Source organism: Apus apus, chromosome 4, assembly GCF_020740795.1.
Source record: "Apus apus isolate bApuApu2 chromosome 4, bApuApu2.pri.cur, whole genome shotgun sequence".
In the NCBI taxonomy this organism is placed as follows: Eukaryota; Metazoa; Chordata; class Aves; order Apodiformes; family Apodidae; genus Apus; species Apus apus.
Window position 1 is genome coordinate 103,059,489 of NC_067285.1, and position 26,701 is coordinate 103,086,189.

Below are 26,701 nucleotides of genomic sequence, written 5' to 3' on the forward strand. Positions count from 1 at the left end.
CCTACATCTAGGGATAGTGTGTTTATTTTAAGTTAGTTTGTGCTGGTAGTTGACCTCTTTTGTTTAGTATAGTAAATAATGTGCTATTCTCTCTCAGAGAAGGTGTGAAGGGGTGAATTACAGCTCTGAAATCTGACCCTGATCCTAGATATGTGATTTATATTTCCTAATGCTGTTTTAGTACAGAGGACAGGACTAAGAGAGTTGCAAGAAAGTATTTTTATCTCCTTGTTGGAGAGCTGTTGCTCTTGCATTGCTTGAGATTTGATTGTCATGATATTGAATCAGTCTGTCTGCTTGGAAATTGTTATTTTAAGGTCATACATCTGTTGAAGATGACTTGGATCAACTATTGATGAGCACCAAAAGAGAAATTAATAAACAGAATTTGTTTTTCTGCCCCCACAGGCTACTGTTTTGCTGGATCTAGTTATTTATTAATTCATTCATTTATTTAATGATGATCCTGGGGTTAAGTTTTTGTTTGTTTTTAGGATTTTTTGGTCTTTTGATCTCTTGATCTCCTTTTGAGAGTACTTGTATACCAGATGAATTACACTGTATCTGGAAGTTAGAAAATGAAAATCTAGACTTTTATCTAGCTCTTATAATCCTATAAAATACAGAAATAGATGTGTGGTTGCAGTGAATCACATTTTGTGCCTTATTCAGTTCACATGGCATAACAGCTGATTGATATAGAACAGCTACCTAATCCAGCTTTGGTGACAGGCTACATGCCAAGAAAACAGTCCTGGTGCACCAGAGAGTATCATCTCTGTCTGCAGAGTTCTATGACCTGTTGAAAGAATGACTTGAAACTATGAATATATTTATTTAGTTTAATTTCTAAATTGTTTGAACTTGTGTTATGTGAAAGGGGAGTGTCTATACTCTGCTCTAGCTGATCCTGCTTCAGCAGAGGGGTTTGGACTAGATATTCTCCAGAGGTTCTTTCCAACCTAAACAATTCTGTTCATTTTGGAAAAGGAAAATTAGGGTTTTTTTAAAAGTGTAAGCTAGAGAGGTCTCAAAAACTTAGGAGCACACTACTGACTGTTTTAATTGTTAAAGCAGAATGAAGTGTAGTATTTCTGTCTTTTCAAAAAGCTTAAAGAGGAGCAAGGAATTTCTGTTGTGCTTTACGGGCCTGAAGCAACAAGCCATATTTAGTAAATATTTACACAATTCAAAACTTCAGGAGGAAAGCTATGAATTTGTTAGGATAGAAGCAAAAAAACTCCCACAACCCCCCAAGACCCAAAGCAAAACACCCAAAAGACAGCACTTCCCTTTGAGTTTTATAATCTGATGGAATTTTTCTGTTTCTGTGTATATATGTATGGTATGTCAGTTGTAGAAAGCTCATTCTAAATACTGGCTATCAGACTTTGTTTTCCTGTTTTTTTTCCTGAATTATTTGCTATTGCAGATGTGTAGATCTGTACAACAAAGTGTACATTTGCATGGCATTTTTTTTGGGTAGAAGTAAAAGAGCCGTAACTAGACATCATGAGTGGGTAACAGGAAGAAGTGAAAGCTCAGTGAAAATGAAAAATTTTGCTGACCAGTGCTCACTCAGTTTTGTAGAATAACTTTGTGAAACAATAGTGGTGTGTGAACATTTGTGATCAAATTCAGGAAAAAGTTACTAAATCTCCTGGATGGCAACTGAGCAGAGATGAATTTCAGCAAGAATTAAAGTTACTCATAATGAATCTGAGAGGAGGTAATGTTTCACAGCTTCTTACTAAAAACTCAGAATGTAGAAGCCAGTGTTCAGTGTTAGCATGGGCAACAGCTTTTAGTGGATAAAAAATTGTTGTCTATAATATTGCTTCATTCACAATTTATTATTTATTATTTTAAATTTATAAAAGTATTTCAGGAGTAACTAATTTTCTAGATTTAATTTCTCTGAGAACATTTTCTGCAGCTTATACAGGGGTGTTAATATATGTACAAGAACAACTGGATTGCTTTAAGCTAGTGAGTTACCCCTTGTCATCTCTGATTGCTCTACTTCCAAAGTAGACTATGTTAAAAAGATCTTTAATTTAGGATATGATATTACATCATATGATACGTGTGTGTGTGTAAAAGAAAGCAAAACAAAACCAACCAAAACCCTCCCATACAAGAACAAAACAAAACACTGAGAAATCCCAACAACATTTTTTGCAAGTATGAAAAATGTGTGTGAACTGGGTTTTTTTTTTTTTAGTTGCTCTCATGCCTTATTACACAGAATTACGGTCAGTAAGGAAGAAACTGGCTATTAGAGTCCTGTAACTCCAGCAGGCAGATTGACTGTTCTTGTTCATGCTGGGTGAGTTCAGAAGCTGAATTTATCTGCTAGCATGGTCACTCCAATGCCAGTAACATAACACCTATCCTTTATGTAATCCTTCCCTTGCTTCAGCCAGCTGATGAAAAGCCAAGAAGAGCAACTTTTGGTGAAACTGGATGTTAAGTTAAAGCAGGGGAAGAAAACAGAACAAATGAAATGTGTTTGGTATGGAGGAAGTTTTGTTGTGAAAAAGCAAACGTGTGAATTAAAAAAATGACATGCTGTCCTTTGTTGTTTGAATGAGAGAAAAGTGTTGGTAGAAATCTAGGTCGGTAGTTTAAATAACCTGGATAATCATGAGATTTGAGCCTTTTGTGTTGGAATTACGGAAGTGATCATAATTAGGCACTAAGACTTCCATGTTGAAAAATGTTTTTAAAGCTCTCCAATATTTGTACTATTTGGAGACTGTCTTTAAATTTTAATATAAACAAAGCATTTCAGGTAGATCACCTTATTTTGTTAACTGATCTTGTCCTATTGAACCAAACCAGCTCGTGGAATATCTTACTTTCTGGCAGCAGAGTTGCTGCAACTACAGTGCATTAATGTAAACAGTGAAAAAATGCAGTAACTAAATATCATATTCAGAGAACAACATTTGTCACATACGAAAGAATTGCAGAGGCACTTGTTACATTAAATCTGCAGGGTTTTTTTTAATATATATACTGCAGTAAGAGATTGAGCAAGTGGTCCCTAGAGACTTGGCATTCTGCACAGTGGCTTCCCCTCCTCTTTTTTTTTTTTTTTTTTAAAAAAAAAAAAGCTAGTGTTAGCTCCACCAGCGTGCTATGCAGGACAGCATGCAGCCTGTCAGCTGACTCAAGTATTAGTTTCATGCTACAGGAAGAAATGAAGTGTTCGATTCAAAAAGTTTTGACTTCTTCGCTGTAATGGTGAGCATATTGTTGCTAGTTCGGGGTATTTTTTTGATTGATATTCTAGTTAAGGAAATTAATCTATATTCCTTAAATTTTGGAGATTTGCTACGGATGTCCATTCAATTAAGCAAAAACAAGGCCAGCTCCTCCTCTGTTGCCCTTTTGGGGGGAGGAGGAGGGAGTCAGGAGTGATATAGGCATAAAGTGACAATTATTACAACTACATAGGTTTGTCCATATTACTGTGCTGATTGTTTCTTTCTAAACAATTTAATTTATGTTGATAAATTTACTAACATAGAAGATGCCTTCTGAAGTTTAACATTGCCAAGTCATCTGCTGTTAAGTATGTGGCATAAAGGTTTATATTTAGCACTTCAGTGCAGCAATGCAGTTAGGAATAGAAAATGGCTTTCTCACTTGACTGCAAGTAATGAAAATTTAGAATTTAGCATATACTTCATTACTTTAGTATGTAATTTTGCCAGTGTTTCTGACAGAGAATTAAACAAGCTAGTTTAACTGTATAAATTAGTGTTCTCTTTTCCATAATATTTTATTGTAGTTGAACAACGTATATTCACATTTCTCGGCAATTTCTAGCCAGTAATCAGGAAAGAAGAGAAACTCAGGTCTTGGAAAAAGGAAATCTTTATACCACCATGATGACACAGCAAATCAAACTCTTTTTTTAATGCATTTCTGTAACTTGATATTTGATCTGCGTTACTTTTGGAGAGAATGTATATTCCATTACTATATGCACACAAGATCATGTCAAATTCAGAAGGTGATAAAATTGTTTAGGAGGTTTATCTCCCAAGTTTGACAGGGATAAGAATCTGGAGTTGTTACTGAGCAAACTCTGCATAGGATATAAGAAGCTGTGCAGTTCTCCCTCGTTACCATTCCCAGTTGTAGGGTAAAATGCAGGGGTCTTCCTGCATCTTCCTCACTTGTTTTGGATTGCTTCATTTAGCTGTGGTGCCAGCCTTCTGTTTGCAGTGATGGAAAGTGCAAAGTGTGATCTCCAAGCGTGGTCTCTGAGCTTTGAAATAATAAGAACATGAGTATCTGTGCAGTATCCACCTCACCTAGTTTTCATTCAACAAGATTGGTCATTTAGGCTGTAGGTTGGTATTACTATTTCACTGACTGGAAATCAACTTTTATTCTATTAGAATAGATGGAATGGGATTTTCTCCTATGAGACACTAGGTAGTGTATTGTACTGTTTTGTGTGAGTGTTTATTTTTCAATACTTTGCTGCTCTGGTGCTGTTGCTTAATCTAGAACTGCTTGCAAGTCTAGTAGGACAGTAAAAGCAGAAGCATGCGAGAATAACACTGAAATAGGGTTCAAAAGGAAGCCTGAGTGTAGGGAAGTTTTATGTGGAGGAAAAAAAGAAGGAAAATAGAGGCTTATAGGGAAGATGAATAAGGTATTTAGTTTTCCCTCAGCTTTCCTGTGCAAATAGTGTTTAAAAAGAAAAAAACTGGGCACTGTAAACTAGCAGAACTGTGGGATAAGTTTTGTCTGAAGATACTGCCACCTCTGTGTTTGTCTTCATACTGTTTTCCTTTTCACTTGCGCTCTTTATTTTCTGTATCCTTTTAACAGACCCCTTCTTACAGGTATCAACTGTGCAACCAGAAGGGTCAGGGATAGCTTTCTAAGACTCATCTCAGTGATCAGTTGATTCTTGAACTTTTGCCCTGAGACTCTTGGCTAAAACCTAAGTGATACAGTGCAGTAAATGTGACAGTGCAGAGACTGCAAAACCTTGGATATAGAATAATGCAACAATGTGAATTGTAGTTTGAAACCTCTGTGAATGGATCTACGTGTTTCGTGAAATCATTTTGGCTTTTAAATAATATATTTCTAGGAATGGGTTTATACCTGGTAATAATTTTTTTTGCTTTTTAATGCATAGTTGCCATGCAAAAAGAAAAATGCATGTCTGTTAAGATGTGTCTACTGTATTGATGCATTTCTAGAAAATTAAATATTTTTTTTTTACTAAGTTAAGTTGATTTTTTTTTTCTTTTTTTTTCTTTTTTTTTCCTTGTGGTTTTGTTGTTGTGCAGAGCTCTGGGATTGAAACATTAGTGGAGGAGCTTTGCTCCAAACTGAAAGACCTTCAGAGTAAGCAAGGTGAGGAATCAATCTTTAAACTTCTGAGGTCATATACTGTGTTTATCAACTGTGCAGCATTCTGAGATATTGGGATGGGGATCAGGCTGTTAATTCAGAAGCTTTTAATGCAATTTTAAAATACATTTGAATCATTTCATTCAAATAGTGTAAGCAATTCTGTACTAGTATGCTTTGTTTACCTAAGAAATAGCCATTCAAAAATTGAGTTTTCCTCATGAAAAGCTATAGCTGTTCATACCCACCTGTACCTGCTTTATTAGTAAATATTGTATATTTGGCATCCCACTTCCCCATCAAAAGAAATTAAAATAAATTAAGTTTGTTTCTGTTCTGTGTATTCATACTTGCAAAGAGTAGATTTGTGTCAAAATTGTTACATACTGGCTGTTCCTGTGAAAAGCATCCAAGCAATCATCAGAGAGAGGTGTGATTAACATTTCTGGGCTTTAGGAGAATGATAATGGGAACTTCATGTTGTCAAGCTTAGAGCAGGGAGCATGATACAAAATCATGGTGTCTGCAGTGAAGGGTCATCACACATAAATGTTTGTTCAGATGCATAGAAGCAGCCTCTGACACATAGAGAAAAATTACTATGTTTATCGTGTAGTATAAATTGCAATGAATAAGGGATGAATATTTACCTGCTTAAAGCTTGATTTTAGCTGTTTTTTAAACAGTTAAGTACTAGACAGCTCTTAGTATTTCCTAGTGCAATGCTGTGATGCTTTCTTACTGACCCAAGGAGATGTTGCCCATTTATTTTGGGGAAAAAAAAAAAAAGTTAAATTATTGTGCATCTCACAGCATTTTTTGTTTTATTTTACAGATTTTAAAATAAAGAATTAAAAATCTTTAGAGTCACCTCTCACGCAGGAGATATGTGTTTACATCCGCCCAAAGCACAGCAACTACCGCAGCGGTGCTTTTAGTGAAATACATGAGAAGTTAGGTGCAATCATTCATAAAAAAAAAATTGGTTAAATAGTTGATTAAAAAAATGTTGTTATACGTAGCAATGCAAGAAGATGATTAGGATTTGGATATGAAATAAAAATATCCTGTAGGAAGTCTCCTAGTGGGAGCTCTGCTAACCATGAAGTTGCATGCAGCTGTTAGCCAGTCATGTGTGGTGAAACTTGCAGGGTTTAACAAGACAACTGTAGAATACTTGAGTTATGGGTGGTAACTTGTAATTTCTTTATGTATAACAAGCAGACTATCGGTTGTTCAGTTATTCACTGTTTTATGGAAATTTGCTACTGTTACAGATAATACATCCTGGGTTTTGTTGAATACTGTTATAAAATACACTGCCTCTTTGCATTTTTCTGTTAAGCATGTGGAATTTTTTTCCAAAACAGAGGAGAAGATTCACAAAAAGTTAGAAGGCTCTTTGTCTCCTGAGACTGATTTATCTCCCACAGCAAAGGATCAAGTAGAAATGTATGCCTTTATTATTATTACTATCTAAGATGCTTTTATCTTTTCTCCTTTTACATCCAACATTGTAACACAGTGAAGTTAACTTGGTGGGGAATCTGGACTTTTGTGGTTATTAAGAAATAATTTTTTTTTCTTCTATCTTCTTTTGTTTATATTTATTTATTTATTTAAATATAAGTATTTGGTAACATGGGCTAGTTTAATTTCTGGCCAAGTCCTGACTGCTTTCTTTTGACTATATGCAGAACTCAAACCAAACTGTATTTTGGTTTCCTTAAGACCAAGGCAACTAGACAAATTAAAAGCCTATAATACGGCATTAATTGACACATTAGACTTGCAGGTAGAGAATCAGTTTCCTCGGTTCATAGAATCATAGGATAGTTTGGGTTGGAATGGGCTTTCAAAGGTGATCTCGTCCAACCCCCCTGCAGTGAACAGGGACATCTTCAACTAGATTAGGTTGCTCAGAACTCTGTCCAGCCTGACCTAGAATGTTTCTTGGGATGGGGCATCTACCACCTCTGAACAACCTGTTCCAATGTTCTGCCACCCTCATTGTAAAAAATGTATTCCCTATATCTGATGTAAATCTACTTTATCTTAAAGTCGTAACCCCTTGTCCCTATTTTATTCAGAACTCTTTGTCATCTTTTGAAGAAATGGGAAACTGAAACTCTTACAACCTTTAAGCTCTTCTATCAAGTACCTGAGTCTAGCATTACTGAAGCACCCAGGAGTTTTATCATTGACTTGTCTTCGAAAGATGACTGCTCCTGTATCTCTTAATAATAACCACTGGTAGCAACAGTCTAGTAGAAGTGTTGCTACCTGCGTCATATGTCTTCAGGGAACGTAAATAAATCTGGAGTCAGGCTTCAGTGTTTTAAGCATCCACAATTTCTGTCTACAGTGAAGTTCAATACTCCCTAAAAATGGGATTGTTTTACTTGGCATGTATTTTCAAACATATATTAATAGAAGCACTTTTAAAGCTTATCGTAATCTCCCCTTTGTTATCATTCAAATAAACAGTGTGCAGTGAGTGGCATGTGCACCTGTAGAACAAGCTAGATTTTTTTTGGCCATTAGATTGGTAGTGTTTTGATGTGTTTTTAGTAATACTTTCTAATCCTAATGCCTGTCTGAAGTTCTACAATCTAAATGTCATCTTTTTGGATTTTTTTGTTTTGCTTTCAGGTACTATGAAGCATTTCCTCCTCTTTCTGAAAAGCCAGTTTGCCTGCAGGAAATTATGACTGTATGGAATAAATCCAAAGTATGCTCTTACCCTAGCTCCTCATCTTCATCCACTGCTCCACCAACTAGCACAGATACATCCTCTCCAAAGGACTGCAATAGTGAAAGTGAAGTAAATAAAGACAGAAGTAATAAAGTATCTGCCACTGTACAGGAAAGAACCCAGCAGAAGAAAAGTAAAAATGAGAAAGAAAACAAGTTTAGTAACAACACTGTTGAAGAGAAGCCTGTTCTGTACAAGAAGCAAGTCCGTCATAAGTCTGAGGGAAAGATGCGTCCTCGCTCCTGGTCATCTGGATCCAGTGAGGCTGGCTCAAGTTCTAGTGGTAATCAAGGTGAATACAAGGCATCAGTGAAATGTATCAAAGTAAGACACAAAACAAGAGAGATTCGAAATAAAAAAGGGCGTAACGGGCAAAGCAGGCTCCCGGTGAAAACTGGGGAGAAGGCTGATAGGCAAGTCCACAGCGGAAGCAGTAGCAGCAGCAGCAGCGGGTCCATCAAACAGCTGTGCAAAAGAGGTAAAAGGCCATTAAAAGAAATTGGAAGAAAAGAAGCTGGCGGTAGTGATGGAAAAGATTTGTATTTAGACAGCAGGAATGAAAAGGAATATAAAGAAGAACCCTTGTGGTATACTGAGCCGATCACAGAGTACTTTGTTCCTCTTAGCAGAAAAAGCAAGCTGGAGACTACGTACCGCAACAGAGAAGATATATGTGGTGTAACATCAGAGGCTGTAGAAGAGTTGTCTGAATCAGTGCATGGTCTTTGTATTAGCAACAATAATATTCATAAAACATACCTCGCAGCAGGTACTTTCATCGATGGTCACTTTGTAGAAATGCCTGCAGTTCTAAATGAGGATATTGACCTCGCTGGGACCTCAATATGTTCTCAACCAGAGGACGACAAATATTTAGATGATGTTCATCTGTCAGAACTAACACACTTCTATGAAGTGGATATTGATCAATCCATGTTGGATCCTGGTGCCTCAGATACGATGCAAGGGGAGAGTCGGATTTTAAATATGATTCGACAAAAGAGTAAAGAAAAAACTGATTTTGAGGCAGAATGTTGCATAGTGTTAGATGGAATGGAGTTGCAAGGGGAAAGTGCAATATGGACAGATTCGACCAGCTCTGTTGGTGCTGAAGGGTGGTTCTTGCAAGACCTTAGTAATTTAGCTCAATTTTGGGAGTGCTGTTCATCTTCTAGTTCTGGTGATGCAGATGGGGAAAGTTTTGGAGGAGATTCTCCGATCAGATTCTCCCCCATCTTAGACAGCACAATGCTTAATTCACACATGCTTGCTGGCAATCAAGAGCTCTTTTCAGATATTAATGAAGGGTCTGGTATAAACTCTTGTTTTTCAGTGTTTGAAGTGCAATGCAGTAACTCTGTTTTACCATTTTCTTTTGAAACACTCAACTTGGGAAATGAAAATGCAGATTCTAGTAGCACTGCTAATATTCTTGGGAAAACACAGTCTAGATTGCTAATATGGACCAAAAATAGTGCCTTTGATGAAAATGAACACTGTTCCAATCTTTCAACAAGAACCTGTAGTCCATGGTCACACTCAGAAGAAACACGTTCAGACAATGAGACTTTAAATATTCCGTATGAAGAATCCACACAATTTAATGCAGAAGATATTAATTATGTAGTTCCTAGAGTGTCTTCGAGTTATGTAGATGAAGAAATTCTAGATTTTTTGCCAGAAGAAACCTGCCAGCAACAAGCTAGAAGTTTAGGAGAAATGCCCACTTTGATTTTCAAAAAAAAATCTAAGCTAGAATCTGTCTGTGGTATTCAGCTAGAACAAAAAGCAGAAAGTAAAGACTATGAAACTACACAAGGGTGTAGTGAAAGCAGTCCACATGGAGATGGCTACAGCTCAGGGGTTATTAAAGATATTTGGACAAATATGACAGACAGAAATTCTGCAGCGATGGTAGAAATAGAAGGAATAGAAGATGAATTGTTTTCAACTGATGTAAATAACTATTGCTGCTGTTTGGATACAGAAGCAAAAGTTGAAACCCTCCAGGAGCCCAATAAAGCAGTGCAGAGATCAGAGTATCATCTTTGGGAAGGTCAAAAGGAGAATTTAGAGAAGAGAGCCTTTGTCTCAAATGATTTATCAAAAGTAGATGGTGGTGACTACACTACACCATCAAAACCTTGGGATGTTAACCAGGATAAAGAAAACTCATTTATACTTGGTGGTGTGTATGGGGAGCTCAAAACATTTAACAGTGATGGAGAATGGGCAGTTGTGCCACCTAGTCACTCAAAAGGGAGCTTATTACAATGTGCAGCTTCTGATGTAGTGACAATAGCTGGTACAGATGTTTTTATGACTCCAGGTAATAGCTTTGCCCCTGGTCATAGGCAATTATGGAGGCCATTTGTATCATTTGAACAGAATGAGCAGTCAAAGAGTGGAGATAACGGATTAAATAAGGGGTTTTCTTTTATCTTCCATGAAGACTTACTGGGAGCTTGTGGTAACTTTCAAGTTGAAGAACCAGGGCTTGAGTACTCATTCTCTTCCTTTGACCTGAACAACCCATTTTCACAAGTTCTTCATGTAGAGTGTTCGTTTGAGCCAGAAGGAATTGCATCTTTCAGCCCTAGTTTTAAACCTAAGTCAATTCTGTGCTCTGATTCAGACAGTGAGGTTTTACACCCCAGGATATGTGGTGTTGATCGAACGCAGTACAGGGCTATACGGATTTCTCCAAGGACTCACTTTCGCCCAATTTCTGCATCTGAACTTTCTCCAGGTGGTGGAAGTGAGTCAGAATTTGAGTCAGAAAAAGATGAGGGAGGTATTGCTGTCCCTTCTCAAGTAGATGTATTTGAGGATCCACAAGCAGATCTCAAACCTCTGGAAGAAGATGCAGAAACAGAAGGGCATTATTATGGAAAATCAGAGCTTGAATCTGGAAAATTCCTTCCCAGATTAAAAAAGTCTGGAATGGAGAAGAGTGCACAGACATCATTGGATTCCCAAGAAGAGTCGGCTGGGATGTTGGCAGTGGGAAACCAAGATCCCTGTTTAGAATGCAGTATGAAAGAATCTCTAGATGGGAGGGCGATGGAGAGCTCTAAAGTAAACTGCAGAATAGTGGAGCCACGTGAGGAGACTGGCAGGTTTTGCAGTTGTAAAGCAGGGTGCCATTTCCCCACGTACGAGGATAATCCTGTTTCTTCAGGAGAGCTTGAAGAGGTATGTGGATATATAAAATTATGGAATTTGCAACTGGCAGCTGATAACCAGCAATTTGTCATGTGACAGTTGAATTTAAATATTGGTTCATGTATAGTTCCTTAGAAAAATAGTTTTGTAGAAACACTGGAGGTTCCGCCTGAACATAAGGAAAAACTTTTTTACTGTAAGGGTGACCTAGAGCTGGCATAGATTGCCCAGGAGGGTTGTAGAGTCTTCACCCTTGGAGATATTCAAAAGACACCTGTATTTGGTCCTGGGCAATCTACCTGAGCAGGGGGAGTTGGACACGATGACCTCCAGAGTTCCCTTTGAACCTCAGTCATTCTGTGATCCTGTGAAAAATTAAACATCTTCAGGCATTATGGTGTCATCTTGCATACCTTTAGAAATATATGCATGCATGCACTCACGTGATTAAAATCTGTTTACCGTAGGCTTTTAGTGTATCTGATTTACATATAATACGTTAAAATGTGCGTAAAGTTTGAGTAATAAGATACTACTGATTTTCATTCAAACCTATTTTAAAATTTTGAAGGGGAAGATATGAAGTCAGTCTCTCAATTACGAATTATAGTTACTTCCAAGTAAGAGAATTCTGGGTTGAATTATTGGATGTAAACTTGAGGAAAAGAAGGGTTTGTAGAAAAGCTTAATTGTCTGGAAATTAAAATGTTCTCTTGTCAGCATAGACACAAAAATAAACAAGTCCTGGATGCAAAAGATCAGTCACTACCACAGTACTGTGGTAAGGAGGCCTAATTATAACTATGGGTTAAGCTCAGGGTTTTCTTTAAGGTAAATTAATGATCAAGAGCAAAAATTGCTTCCAGCCAAAAATATCCAAGTTCTTCTTGCTGTGAGCTCATTCTGCTCTTGAAAAGAAGTATTTTATGAGGAAAATGAACGCACTTGAATGCATCCAAGAGGGCAACAAAGCTGGTGAAAGGGCTGGAAGGAGTGTCCTGTGGAGGAGCAGCTGAGGACTTCAGGCAGGCTTGTCTAGTTTGGAGAAAAGGAGGCTGAGGGGTGACCTCATTGTGTTCTAGAGCTTCCTGAGAAAGGGAAGCTGAGAGGGAGTTGCTGATCTCTTCTCCCTGGGATCCATGACTGGATACATTTAAAGCTGTGCCAGGGGAGGTCTTGAGGGGACATTGGGAAGTATTTTAATAACACACTTCAAGTTTTGGTCAGCACTGAATTTGTCAGGCAGTTGCACTAGATTATTGTTGTAGATCCCTTACGATTGAAATAGTCTGTTCTGTTATATTAAAAAATAATATAGTTTTGTGGCCAGCCCAGAAGTACTGTCTGGATAGTCGTAAGTTGGATCTTACATTTTCTTTTCCTCTTCAGCCTCCTCTTCCACATCTGCAGCAGTTACAGCATCTACATCAGGAGGGAAATTTTTTTCACTTTCAACTGAAGAGTTGCAACCTTCTTGTACTGTGTGATTGAATACTACTCAATTACAAGTTTGGAATAGTAATTAATGTATGGGAAGGCTAAACTTTTTCTTGCTAAAACTAAAGCTAACCTTAAGAGTTCCTTATTTTCTTTCCTTATTTTCTTTCTTCCCCTTGTTTCCTCTCATCCTCCTTGAATTTAAATTTAAAACTTCTCTTCCTAGTGTCAATAAGTTGATGTGTGCTGCTTGCACAAGAGAAGCAAATGTGTGACTTTCGCAGGCCCTTTCTAAATGTCTTGGTTCCTGCTGCTCTGTTGACAACAATGAAGTGGGTCAAAATCTTTTCTCAAGTCTGGGAAGTTTCTGGGTTTGTGCCAGGCCTTGCAAAAACAGTTACCAAAAAAATTAATAAACTTTTGACTGTAAGTCAGAATAGATTGTGGAATTACCTTTACCAGGAGTAAGCAGAATCTGAATCATGCAGTAGGACATAATGAAGGAGTAAATTGTTTAATACAGTTATTTGTGACAGCAAGAATCTGAAGTTCCTTCCAGCCCTTTTCAGATCTCCTTTCTGGATGCTTAGTGCTCCATGAGGATGCTTATTCTCATCTTCACTTCAACCATTTACCCATTCAAGAAACTAGGAAGTGTCTGGTATAAGTTTACAGTGGTTCCATACAGTGGCTTATGGTAGCTTTGAGGCTTGAAAAAAACCTTTGGTACTAAATACTGCTCAAAAAGCTCCAGTGTTGTATTTTCTTAAAGTTCCTTAGTGCAAGAGGAAAACAAACTGCTTCCCATGCTCAGATTGTGTGATTTTGTAGGAATTTACATAGCTTCAAAAGATAAACCACTGGGAAGTACAAAGGACCAACAACCATCTCAGTGGTCTAGACTCCAATTTGGTTTGCAATTAACCTCTTCCTAGGGGGCTTGAGGAGCCTGATTACAACATAACTCAGTCAGAAAGACTGGGTTAACCAGCCCTCCTATATTAGCATGTCTCAAGAGGATGTGTGCACACTCTGGACTTTTCTAAGAGCCACTAGTGTGCATTTGAAGATAACAGGCTTTCTGGCTTGGGAACATTTATCTGAATTACTTATTATGGTTAAGTCTATTTGTAAAAGAGGAGGTCTTTGAAGTATTGTAACAATTTTAATATGTTGGTTAAGAAGTAAACTTCAATGAGCAAAGATGATGACTATATCTGGTGTGCAGGAAGAGTGCACGTCATGCAAGTGTGTCTTCTGTGTGCAAATTTTTTCTTCAAGAGTGGTATTACTTATTTTCATGAGCATTAAACAATATTGATATGAAATACCTAGAATTAGAATGGTTTAGGAGAAGCATTCTTCCTGGACACACTACACATACATGCATGGGAAAAAGAGCTTTACCTTGAGCAGAGGATATGGCATTGGCTGATTAGCGTAGTCCAATATTTGTAAAGATGTTTTTTTTAAATTAAACTTCTGTGCATCCTTTTACTGTCTTGCAATAAAAAGTAAAGTTATTGTTTAACTCACTGACACCTAACATCAAGTTTGAGTTGTGTTCTGAGGTACTTCCCATATTTTTGCAAAAATAATGGGTATGAAAATACTAATGTAGACCACAGTGTAATAGTAAAACATTCTGGTTTGCATCACAGAAACCTGAATTATATACATTCTGTGCAAACACATCTTTGAATACATCCTATTAGAAGACTGTGGGAGATTCTTGTTCTACTTTATATTAGAGCACTATTGCAATCCAGCCATTAGAAAAACTTAAAAAAAAAAAAAAAATCCTCTTCACAAACACAGTGTGAGGAATGACAAGCAAGAAAATGATGTGAAACATAGAAGTCTTCAAGTAGATCATAAACTGAATATAAATCAGCAGTGACACAGTGCAAAAGACAGGATGGCTATATATAAATAAGAAAGCCCTTCTCTAAGAGGGGAAATAATTGCTCCTCTGGAGCTGGAAAGCCTTCTGCTCCAACACCAGGCTGAGCTCCCTTTACCTTGTATCAAGAAAGATGTCCTGAGGAGAGCAACAAAAACACTCCTTTTGGAAACAGAGTGAAGGAAATGGGGTTGTTTTATCTCAAGAGGAACAAAAAAAAAAAAAAAAAGAAAAACTTGAAGAAGAACCAGCAGTTTTGCAGAAGCCACATTCATAGGAGAAAGCTGTGCTTGTTGTTTAGGCTCTGGTAAACACAAAGGAGGTGAATGTGATGACCTTAATCACAGCAAGAGAAAATGAAGAAAAAGAATTCTAACCAGAAAACAGGCTTACTGTAAAGCTCAGTTGTTTTTAGGGCAGCAGTGGAAATCGTGTCTTGAAGAGATTTAGGATGTAGGAGTAGTGCGCATATATATATATATATATATATATATAAACCAAAATATTTTTATTAATATTTTGGGGTTTGGGGTTTGTTAGGTTTTTTGGTTTTATTTGATTTTTTTAATGTATCAATATGAACTTCCCTTCTAATACATCTGTATACATAAGGAGAAGGAACCCTACCCCCCGCCCCTTCCAGATTTATTCTACCTTTTGTTCCTTGGCTTTCGTACTTCTAGGCCTGATCTTTCCCAACTTTGTTAGTCACTGTTTCCTCACCTTCCTAAGTGCCCCTGTCAATGATATTCCTAAAAGTTGGCATGGTATCCTGTCACACTGAAACTATAGTTAAATTTTTTCTCATGTCAGCAAACCAACAGTACTACTCAAATGTGCTGTTTATCAGGCTACCTGCTGATCACAGATGGAAACAGGTATTGGATACACCCCTTGCTGTAGTTAGTATGGAACAGTTTACAAAAGCAAAACAATTCCTCCTGGGTGTTCATTCTGGTAGGCCTAGCTCCACATTCTGAAGTGTGTTTACCTAAGCAGCTGGTCCTTTTCTCCAGATCAATATAATCTGGTATTCTGCTGCATTCTTGCAATACATCTTCATCGGCTAAAGAACTGCTGCTGTCCACAGCAGCCTTGTGAAGAAAGCAGCACTGCAATAAAACTTGTGTAGAACAGTAATCTTCCTTGGCTGCTTTACTTTAAATATGTGTGTGTGTGGAAGAGGTAAGGAAAAAAATCTCATGAGCTGTAGGAAATAGCATTCATGGTGCAGGAAATAATCTTTCACTTATCTGCTTGTTTTCCCTTTTTTTCAATTGTCTTTAACGAAACACTGAATAGCTATTCCAGAGTGATGCTGGAGATCAGATGCACTGTTTGAAATGGTCATTATCCACTTAATGCTCACAAAATCTTCCCTTCATGTTAGCTGCTTTACTCCAGCTAGATTACAGAGTCATTTCACCATAATTTGATCTTTAAAGCAGCACTAGACTTCCTAGTCAAAAAAACACTTGCTTTTATTAATAAAGTGTTCTACTCATGTTTGCAAAGAATGGTTGGGTTTTTGTATACTAGAGTTTTCAGTTGATATTTTTGGATAAAAGACCTGAGGGGACAGTCCTGCTCTTTTATGTAGTTCTTTCATAATATAAAATTATGTTAGAAAGAACATGTGAGTTTGATGTTAATGAAGAACATATAAATGCTATTTGAAGTTTTGAAACTATCTTACTATTTCAAATTCTTATACAAACAATAGCGAGCATTAAACCAATTTTTTTTTTTTCTGTTGGACAGGTCAGAGGGGGGCAGAAGCAGAATTTATGTTTTAGTTTTTGCATGTAACTGCACAATTCTGACTCTTACCTACTGAAAATTTGTAAGATAATTGTGACTGAAATCTGCCCAGATTCGGAGGGAGGAGAATCCTTCACAACTCTAACATTACTGTAGTGTTTATGCTAGTGAATGCTGAAGTCCTCAAGTGATTTTAAATATCCTCAACTGACATCTCTAAGAGATGCCTCAGTTACCCTATATATAGCTGTAAAACAAGAAGGGAAACCCATCAGTCTTTTCTCAGACCTGCAGCAAGACTGGGATTGAACAGCATTGCAATTGCAAAAGACAACAATTTGCCTTCTTGTTTTTGAGCTGTACTTTAGAGTAAAGTAAAATAAATATTAATGGTTTCAGAGGAAAAGATTTCTACTTAAAATTTCTAATACTGGTACAATTGAGAATAATAGCTACTTAGATGAAAAGGTAGAAAATATATTAAAACTTACCATAAACATGTGAGTATATGTGACAGGAGGAGGTGGCAAAAACTAAAAATGCAGTTTTACAAGGGGAAAAAAGGAAGGTAGATTCATGGGACTGTTCTGGAGTTGGAAATTCTTACTTGCTAATTAAGAGTATTTCTTTATAATATTTTTTTGTTATGACAAACCATACCATTGTAGTAGACATCTAAGCAACTGTAGGAGAGAATGGTTTGCTTCAGTGAATGTATGAAAAGCACATCAGCTCATGTCTCCCATCACCTCCCCTAAGACAGAACCCCTAAGTTTAGTCTTGACATCGGACCTTTTGCTCTACACATCAGGCTTTAATGTTGGTTTAGAAATAACACACGTCATTGCATGTAGATCAGTGTGGGGGGAGGAGGGCCAGATCTGATCTCAGGTCCTGCTGGGCTGCTTCTGCATGCAGCCCAAAGTCGTATCTGGCTTTCTCTATCTCTCCTACTATCAAGGCAGTGGTGGAAGGACACAGGAGCAGAGGCAGCCTGCAGCCAGCATCAGATCAGTCACTGAGTCACTGAAAGAGCTGGTAGATGGTATTGCTAGGCTACTTGGCATTGTTTTTGAGAGGTCATGAAGTACTAGAGAGGTGCCTGAGAGCTGGAGGAGGGCTAATGTCACTCCAGCCTTCAAAATGGGGCAAGAAGGAGGACCCAGGGAACTACAGGCTGGTTAGTCTCACCTCTGTCCCCTGTTAGGGGTTGGAAAAAATCATTCTGGATGTCATCACAAAGCAAGTGAAAGCAAAGATTCAGAGGGCTGTGCTGCCATCCAGCGTGACCTGGACAGGCTGGAGAGCTGGGCAGAGAGGAACTACTGAAGTTCAACAAGGGCATGTGTAGGGTCCCGCACCTGGGGAGGAAGAATGCCAGGCACCAGTTAGGGGTGGGCCTGCTGGAAAGCAGTTCTGAGGAGAAGAATCTGGGAGTCCTGGTAGATAGTACATTATCCATGAGCCAGCAATGTGCCCTTGCTGCCAAGAAGGCCAGTGGAATCCTGGGGTGCATAAGGAAGAATGTGGCCAGTAGGTTAAGAGAGGTCATCTTCCCCCTCTGCCCTGATGAGGCCACATCTGGAACACTGCATCCAGTTCTGGGCTCCCCAGTTTCAGAGAGACAGGGAACTACTAGAGAGAGTCCAGTGGAGGGCAACGAAGATGATTGAGGGATTGGAGCATCTCCCTTATGAGGAAAGGCTGGGAGATCTGGGACTCTAGCCTGGAGAAGAGAAGGCTGAGGGGAGACCTTACTAATGCCTACAAGTATCTAAAGGGTGGGTGCAAGAAGGATGGAACCAGACTCTGTTCTGTAGTTCCCAGTGACAGGATGAGGGGCAACGGGCACAAGTTGGAACATACGAAGTTCCATTTAAATATGAGGAAAAACTTTCTTACAGTGAGGGTGACAGAGCCCTGGAACAGGCTCCACAGGTTGTGGAGTCTCCTTCTCTGATTCAAGACCTGCCTGGATGCACTCCTGAGCAGGGGAGTTGGACTAGACGATCTCTAGAGGTCCCTTCCAACTCTGACAGTTCTGTGATTCGTGAGCCATCCTGAAGCACATACGTAGGCTCTGATGGTTACATGCTGCCAGAAGCCAGCTGGCTTTGCTTGTAGCCTGCTGTGATTGCTCAGGCTTGTCCCATGTGCTGATATGAGTGCAGGTGGGACACCAGCAACCTGGGAAACTTTGAAGTTGATAAAGCATTATGTCTGTGGAGTTCAGATGCCTCTGTCTGTAGTCAGCAGAAGAGTGAGACTTCAATGATTTATTTGTAAATGCACATATTTCTTATGAAGTCTTGAGCTTGCCCCCCCCCCTTTTTTTTAAAACAAAAACAAAAACAAACCTATTATTTTACTTTGTAAGAACTCCCTTTTCTGGAGCTGGGATTTGAGCTTTTGGAGGGTGTTTCCACAAGGGTTATTCCTTGGTGTTATACGAGGAAACCATACTCGTTACAGCAGAATTTCATGCAGAAAAAAGTTTAATCTGGCAGATGTTTGTGACTGAATACAGGGCTCTTGAGCTGCTTATTTGGTTTGAGAGGGACTTCTCTTGATTTAGTAACAAGCATTTCTAAGTTTAGGTTCTATAGGTTTGTAGCTCTACAAAAGAGGAACAAAAGGAGGCTTGTTAATTTTCCATGCTTAAATGTTCTCTGGGTTACAGAGAAGGAAGCTTGATAGAAACTTAGTGTTGAACCTGATCTGTTAATGTTTTTTTTAGTAGCTAGTTGAACTATAGTTTGGTTTTGAATTGTTCTGTCTCGTTTCTATAGGATATCTTACAAGCTGACATCCTCTTTTGAAGGTTAATGGTGTTGCCACAGATACAGTCGTAAAACAGGGACAGGTCTGCTGTGACAGGTCTTGGTTATTTTAGCCATGTCCATACATTTTACAAGGATAGAGCTCTTGTAAATTTAAATTAGCATAAAAATAAGGGAAGAGTTATTTAAATACTTTTAGTCAGTAGATTGAGATTATTTTTAGCATAAAGACAAATTATTAATCATTCTTACAACCAAATTTTCCTCATGCATATACATGAATTCTCTAGTTTAATTTTATGCTGTCCCATTGATGGTAATGGCACTGCTCATTCACCTTTCCAGACTGCATATATTCCATTTTCACACTTTTTGTTTGCTTTCTTTTCTGTTTTGTTCTACACAAACTACTCACCATGTTGACCTGATGCTGTTTTGTTGTATTTTCATCTCTTTCATCATCTTTCTGTCTGTTCTCTCTTACTGTGTACTTAGGTTATCCAGTGTAGGGTTGGAGTTCATCTTTTTGTTCTGGATTGGCAAAGTATGAGCCCCTGTGTGGCATTGATACCGAGTATCAGAGCTCAGATAATGGATGTTGTATTGTAGTTTGATGGTGCTTTCCCTTTAGTATTAGAAATGGAACAGTGTGACCTATAAGACCTAGCAAATTGGTTGTAATACCAGAGTTTCTTCCTTTACATGTAAGTATATTATTTATGGCATAATGAAGCGTGATTATTGTCTAAACACTTTCCTATATTGAATACTAATCTGCAGAGAATGAGTGGCAGCCAGGAAAAGCAATGCTGGTGGGAAAAGGCGCTCTATTCTCCCCTTTTTCCTGCATCACAGTGTGAAGGTAAGAAGCTCTGCCTGTTTGAACTCACTTGCTCTTGCACCTGTGTTAGAACAAAGTGCTCTTTCTTATAGATTTGAATTGTTGCAGGTGAATTGGAACTACCATCTGTATTTTACAAAAAAAACAGTAAACTTCCATAATAAAGCCTCTTATCTGATAGAGAACTGGGATGTTTCAGTTACATTTGTAATATATCTTTAGTTTGCTGCTAGTTTATAAATTAAAGTGCTTTTAAAAATGTCTAACATTTCTGGAAATTAATTTAATTACAGAGACTGGAATTCAGTGAATAGAATATTAATCTCTGACTCTGAAAATACTTTGTTATGTTTTTGAGTATGTTTCAATCTGCATAATACTTACTAGGTAGCTAGTTTTATAGGAATGTGAAAACATGAGAACTGCCTTTTATAGGTTTGCATAAACAACATGCCAGCTATTCAGTGAATGTGTGGAATTTCTGAGGTAGGAGAGGGATTTGCCTGTTGGCCACTCCTTTCTCAGTGACAATCCAGGAATTTTTCTGTCCCACACAGAGATTAAGTCCAGCCTTGGTAGGCAGGCTGCTCACAAGCGGAAGCAGCTGTGTTTCCAGCACTCTGTTGCCTCCCAGGAATGTGTAGCATTTGACAGCTGGCCCAAGCCTAGATTTTCAGTGGACAGGCAAGAATCCAGGCAGCTTTTTCTGCCTGCATATGAATTTACCTTTTCTGGGGAGAAGGCAAGAATCTAAACAAGAACATTCTGTATACTGAATTGACAGGCTGTTTGATTCTGTCTGTTGGTAGAGGATCAGTGCAAGAATCTTTTGATCAAGAGACCTGGTTCCTTCATAATCTGGAAGTAGATTAGCCAGTAATTATTACTGCAATATTTCTGGAGCGCATCTTAAAATGCAACCAACTAAATGGTGTTTTTAGTGCCTAAATGCCCTTAACTTCACTCCTCACTGTAGAAATGTGTTTGTACAGTGAAAGAGAATAGATTAATGCCTCCAGGAGTTTGATTTGCCTCCTGGACTGGTCACAAAAACTCCCACAGTAGAAAAAAAATACCAGTATTTAGTAAGCAGAGATAGTTAGTGTCTTCTTGAATAGTTTTTTTTCCCCTACAGTGATAAATGGAGAGGTATTATTGATGTACTAACACATGTAGTTGCTCACACTTTGAGGATATATTTTACACGGAGTAGTCCTTGGATTCCTGTGAGTGAGTTGCGGCATCTTTCTGCTGACATCTGCTGGGGAACCTGCATAACTGTCTCTGTGTCATCACTGTTTCATCAGAGGAAGACAGTATATACAATATAAAATACTGTGGGGCCCAGAACCTACTTGATACAGTGGCAGAACTTCTATGAAGTAGAACAGTTCCAGAATTTGCTCTTTTGGACTAAGATTAACAAAACTAGAGCTTTACCCTCAGAGCTAATGTTCTTATTGCACGAATCTTCAGCTGTATCCAGTTTTTTGAACGAGCATTTTTTATATATGGATATAGATGCATGTGATCCATATACATCTATATTATAATATTATTTGGACTTTTGCTGTGGTAAATAGAAATCACAGCCATTCACTTCAACTTTTTTTTCTTTTTGAGCTTCAGGCAGGATCAGGCTGCTGATTTATGTTTTGTGTGGGTATAGAAATAGAAATTATCTAAAACACCGTGCAGTATCAGAACTGAAAAATGTACTGATCCATTTATAGTAAAAATGTAATTCTTGCTCTCTGTACCTTACAATTTTAGATGTTTTCATTAGCTAAGTCATTTTGGTTTTTTTTTTATTAATTGGTTATCCAGGAATACCTTAAGATATTACGCTTCTCTCTTTAAAAATGTCAAACTATAAAATCCTCCACAGGCAAAGTTTACATGGCTTAGAGTGTGAATTTCAAGAATACTTCTCTAGATGCTTTCATTTTGGCTAAATGTAAATAACAGTGTTCCTCAATTCTGTTTTGTTTTTTTTTCCTTTTTCCTCTGAAACACCCCCACAAACACAATGTAAGAATGTTATACAAATGCCAAGGGCGAGAATGGTGTAGGAGAATTTGCAGATGTAAAGGAAATATCCAATGATGATGAACATCTTTTAGATTTTAATATGGTAAGTGTGTCATTGGTCTGGGGGAGGAGATTTTTTTTTTATTTTGTAAAGGTGTGCCACCACTTCTTCCCTTTAATCATAGTTTTCAGTCTGGCCTCAAATTCATTTCCTATGAAAATCTTCAAAAGCTTTTCTTTCTTTGTGTTTTAAACTCTCCTGTATCTTCAGCATTCTTACGAAAACTCCTCAGTGTTGTACTCTAGGGAGTACAGCCCTTTGTTCAACGAGTTGTACTTCTAGTAGTTAAGCAAACTCAGTTTCCTTTGGGAACACTTGGCTTTTGCTTGTCATGTGTGTTAAACATAAGTCTTTTTCCCTCAGCTTCTCATTTCAGTAAGGATAGAGTGGGCTGATGTGCACTGGGAAGCAGGAGGGTCCAGTAACTAAAGGCATAAACATGTGCTGAGTTCTCTCCTGCTTATGAACAAAGCCCTGCTTTTTTACTCTAAGGAAAAGCTTCGTGTACACATGCACTTACTGATACACTTTAAACTTTACAGTGATAACAGTACTTACACTGTGACATGCTTGCTACAGCTTTACTGATTCAGCCGAAAATGCGTTGGTTTTGCTTGAAGTTTAGTCAGATCTGTGCTATGTGTTCTTGATATTTATACTGTCAATTTTTTGACAGAACTTATACAATACTTTTCTAACATGACCTGTGATAATGATGCATTCTGAGTTCACTTTTGATTCTCTTGCTGTTTTGTGCAAATCCTAAAATGAAGGAATAGGAAAAAATAATAAAGGCCCCACCTTTGTTCCCTGCTGTTCTGCAGTCCTTTCTACATAGTGGACCAATTCAGGAAAACTGAGGACTTGTCCTGTAATCGTGACATCTCTCTTGAACAACTACAAAACCATATAATGTCCCAGCTCAGAAAAAAAGCAAGCATGTTTTTTATTGTTCCCCATCAACACTGTCAGTTTAAATCCTTAGGTTTCTTCTGTTTATGAAGCAAGATGTGCAGATGATATAAATGCTGAGGCAAAACCAAATGGCTTCAGGAAGAAGATCTACTCCAGTGATAACTCCAGCTCTGAAGACACAGCTTCAGAAGGTGGAAGTGAATGGGCTGATCCGTGTGAGGAGGAGCTTTTTTCTCGAACTCAACTATAAAAACTGCAGAGTAGAACAGATTATTTAATAGTAACATGAGATGGAAAACTATCCTTCCTGAGGGTCTGTAGCTCTAAAACAACAACTTGAGTTTCCTCTTCAGTTAATGGATTCAGATGTGTATTTATCTTTCTCTTCTTGCTTATTTTATAGATGAGGACACAGCCGTCCTGTTGAAGATTTTTTTTTTTTTTTAAAAAAAACCCTGTTAAATTCTTGGCTATTTGAACTAGACTAGATTGTGTTGTCAAATCAAGAATGGATGTGCATGTGCTTGTCTTAGTAGTACCACTGCTTTTTTGCATCTTAATTGCAGTTATTTTCATTCGTAACTGTAGCCCTACCACTATTACTATCTTCTTAGCATTGCAGTGTCTACAACTGCTTCTGCTATTCAGAGACTTCAGCTTTCTGCACATTAGGCTTTGTTCTGTAAGAACTGGGAGATAAATACTTAACACTGTAATCTTATCAGTGCCTTTCTGAACGCAGGAGAAAAGCATGAATGACTTGTCCAGTCTTCATTCAGTAAATCTCATAACTTTGAAGTAGGAACAACAGGGTTGTGCTTTAGAGACTTACAGAAACTGTGTTTTCTATCCTGTGATTCCCCCCTCCCGCAAACCAACACTGAGGATACCATGGTTTGTATTTTTGCTAACTGGAGAAGCCAAGGATTTTTTGTAGGTATGGAGGCAATGTGGTTTGTGTTTTGTTTTGGGGTTTTTTTGTCCTTTTTTTCTTTTTTTTTTTTTTTTTTGTCCTTTTTAGCAACTTGCCAATGTGAGGCAGAAGTTTAAAAAGTAACACCAAAAATAATAAACCACTGGGGTGATGTGTGGATTGTTGTGAATTTTGTAATGAGAATGTTGTCTTGTTGCAGATGATGGCATTTGTGTAACCTGCAAAAGCATTTGATACTGAAGTTGAGCCTGAATGACTGAAACTATCTAAAATGCTCAGAGTGTTCAATGTTTTAAATGCAAAGGGTCAGTGCTTCACTTGAAAGAAATCCTGTGGCTGCTGCAGTTAGCTGCTGTTGTGGCTGTAATTTAGTAAATCTTGTAGTTCATTTTGTGTTTCTGAGAGAATGTGTGGGGCAAGTTATGTGTGTGGTGGGTGGGGGTAGGGAAAGTGATGACTTTCAACATACATGTGTGATTGCAGTAGTGATTGTTGCTTTATGTGACTTGCTTTTGAGTTTTATTTTGTTAACTTAGAAAGTCAATACATTGTCAAGTTGCATCTGTGCAAGACTATCAACTCCTTGTGCTTTTAACACATTATGCAAAACATATAAGCCAGGAGGAGCAATATTTGCAAAACTAATCATTCTAAGTTTTTACCAACTCATAGTTTAAAAAGCTACAACAACTAACTAGTTGATACAATAGCAGCATGTCTGTAACATCAGGAAGTGCAGTAAGTCCAATGCTGACTTGAAAAGCTTAACCATTAATTTTGTCAGGCAATAAACCTCATGAGAACTTTATCTGTTTGAAATGTGAGCTGAACTGCTTTTGAAATATGTTCTGAGATAGAAGGGTTTTCTGAGTAACTAGTTTTGTTGCCTTTATTCAATTGATAGTGTAAGGATTGAAATACATGGTTGGAAAACCATGCCATTCTTTGTGCAATGCTTTTGTTGAGATCCTTGCTTAAAATGGGCTTGGTTTGTTCTCATCCAGGGACTTTCTTTTGATCCTCCTCATAGGCTATGTTTTAGGGTTTGCATTCATACAACAAATCTTTTGACACTTTACTGTTTCTTTTCTTAATTTATTTGCAGACTTTGGATAGATTTTTATATATTTTACTTTATTCTGGAGCTTCCTTGAGAGGTTGTTTAGCACCTGCACTGAGAACTAGTTAACTGTAACATGAAAGTAAAAAAAAAGAACTTTACACACAAATTCTTCAAATCACTACAGTGATGGAATAGAACTTCATTTGAGAACAAGAAATGACCAAATGGACATATTTCAAACACAAACTTCAGCTCAGTTAATTTTGGCTAGAGCTGCTTCTTTGGTAAGAAAGGGCTCGAAAAATAACAAAGGTGTTGCTTATAGTTACATTGTGGCATGGAATAATTCCAGCACCTTTGGGGAAAAGAAAATTGTATATTGAGCTTGGGCAATAACAAATTGTCTTTCCTTGTTTTCATAGTTTAATGGCTAAAGCTCTAAAGCTTTCAGTGAGAGTTGAAGTGTGGTTTTTAGTTTTTCTGTATGGATAGAAACACACACAACAACAACAACAACAACGAAGGCATCAAAGGTTGGCATACGCTGAACCGCACTGTGGTATGAAGCGCATTGCATATCCATAGCACTGAAGTATCAGTTTTCCATTCCTGGGCTGAAATTTGTTTCTACTTTTTGCTTCAAGTGGTTGTATTGTTCTGATTTCACGTACACCAGAGTAACTGATTTTGTTTTCTTGTGGAGTTACTTAACACCGAATAAAAATATAAAAGGACAGTTGGATGGTGTGTGTCTGTGTTCATTTTCTTTGCCCAACATAAATAACTTAGATACAACATGGCAGTTAAGCATTAAACATTCTAGAGAGAGAGCATGAGGTACCTAATTTGGGAGTTATTTTCATTGCTATAATTTTTTAATCTATATTTTCAATACGTAGAATAATTAAACACAAGGCATATTTTCTTAAAAAAAAAAAAAAGAGATAAGCAAACAAAGTAAGCGTAGTCCCCAGTTGAATTATTTCTGTAGAAAATGTCTCATTCCAAAAACACATTTGCAATGATAACTTCATGTTTAGAGAACATGAGATCTCTTTCAAAAAAAACCAAACCCAAGGAAACCCAGACACCCTCTGGGGTCAATTTTTATATAGTATGGGATCTGAACCAGCAGACTGTTTCTGCTTTCAACTTGTGCTCTGCCATCAAATGGTCAGTATCTCTGTGACAAAGAAATGCACACTCCTAACTCCATGGCCAGGCATCTTTTTTATGAAAAAGAGAAAAGACAGACTCAGTTTTTAACAGCTCACATTCAGCTTGGTGGAGGCATGTGCATTATGTTGCTGTAAGTTTACAGCCATAGTGACTTGGGTTTCTGTTTAGAATGACTGCAAATCCCCTGAATTAGGAATGCAAGGAAATCAACACATAATTACATGTCAATAGCAACCTGAATTTATTCTTTGTTCCCTTTTCCTGTGCCATAAAAGATGAATTAGTTCACCATGCATAGAAGTAAATCTGTAAAGCAAAGAGGAAAAAAGATTTATGTCTCATCTCTGTTCTAACACCTTCAGGAGTGAATTTTTCTGTCTCTTAGTGTGATGGACTATAACAGATTATCCATCACTTTGCTACCCTCAGTACACTTGCACTCTTGCTTGCATGAGCTAAAAATACCATAAATGAGAGTGATGGGGAAT

The 26,701-nt window shown here is 37.7% G+C and overlaps 1 protein-coding gene across 4 annotated transcripts in view; it reads left to right on the top strand.

Annotated features, from left to right (window-relative positions):
- Window positions 1–25,770, top strand: part of KIAA0232 (KIAA0232 ortholog) — a 68,555-nt gene extending 42,785 nt beyond the window's left edge. For 2 of the 4 annotated variants that reach the window (XM_051616784.1, XM_051616786.1), the window contains exons 4-9: window positions 5,325–5,391; window positions 6,759–6,840; window positions 8,041–11,338; window positions 19,970–20,051; window positions 22,067–22,164; window positions 23,108–25,770. In XM_051616784.1, the coding sequence (XP_051472744.1) occupies window positions 5,325–5,391; window positions 6,759–6,840; window positions 8,041–11,338; window positions 19,970–20,051; window positions 22,067–22,164; window positions 23,108–23,287 (3,807 nt within the window). In that variant the 3' untranslated portion in view covers window positions 23,288–25,770. The remainder of the gene's footprint in view (window positions 1–5,324; window positions 5,392–6,758; window positions 6,841–8,040; window positions 11,339–19,969; window positions 20,052–22,066; window positions 22,165–23,107) is intronic. The other 2 variants (XM_051616788.1, XM_051616787.1) reach the window with 2 other exon arrangements.
- Window positions 25,771–26,701: the final 931 nt, after the last annotated feature.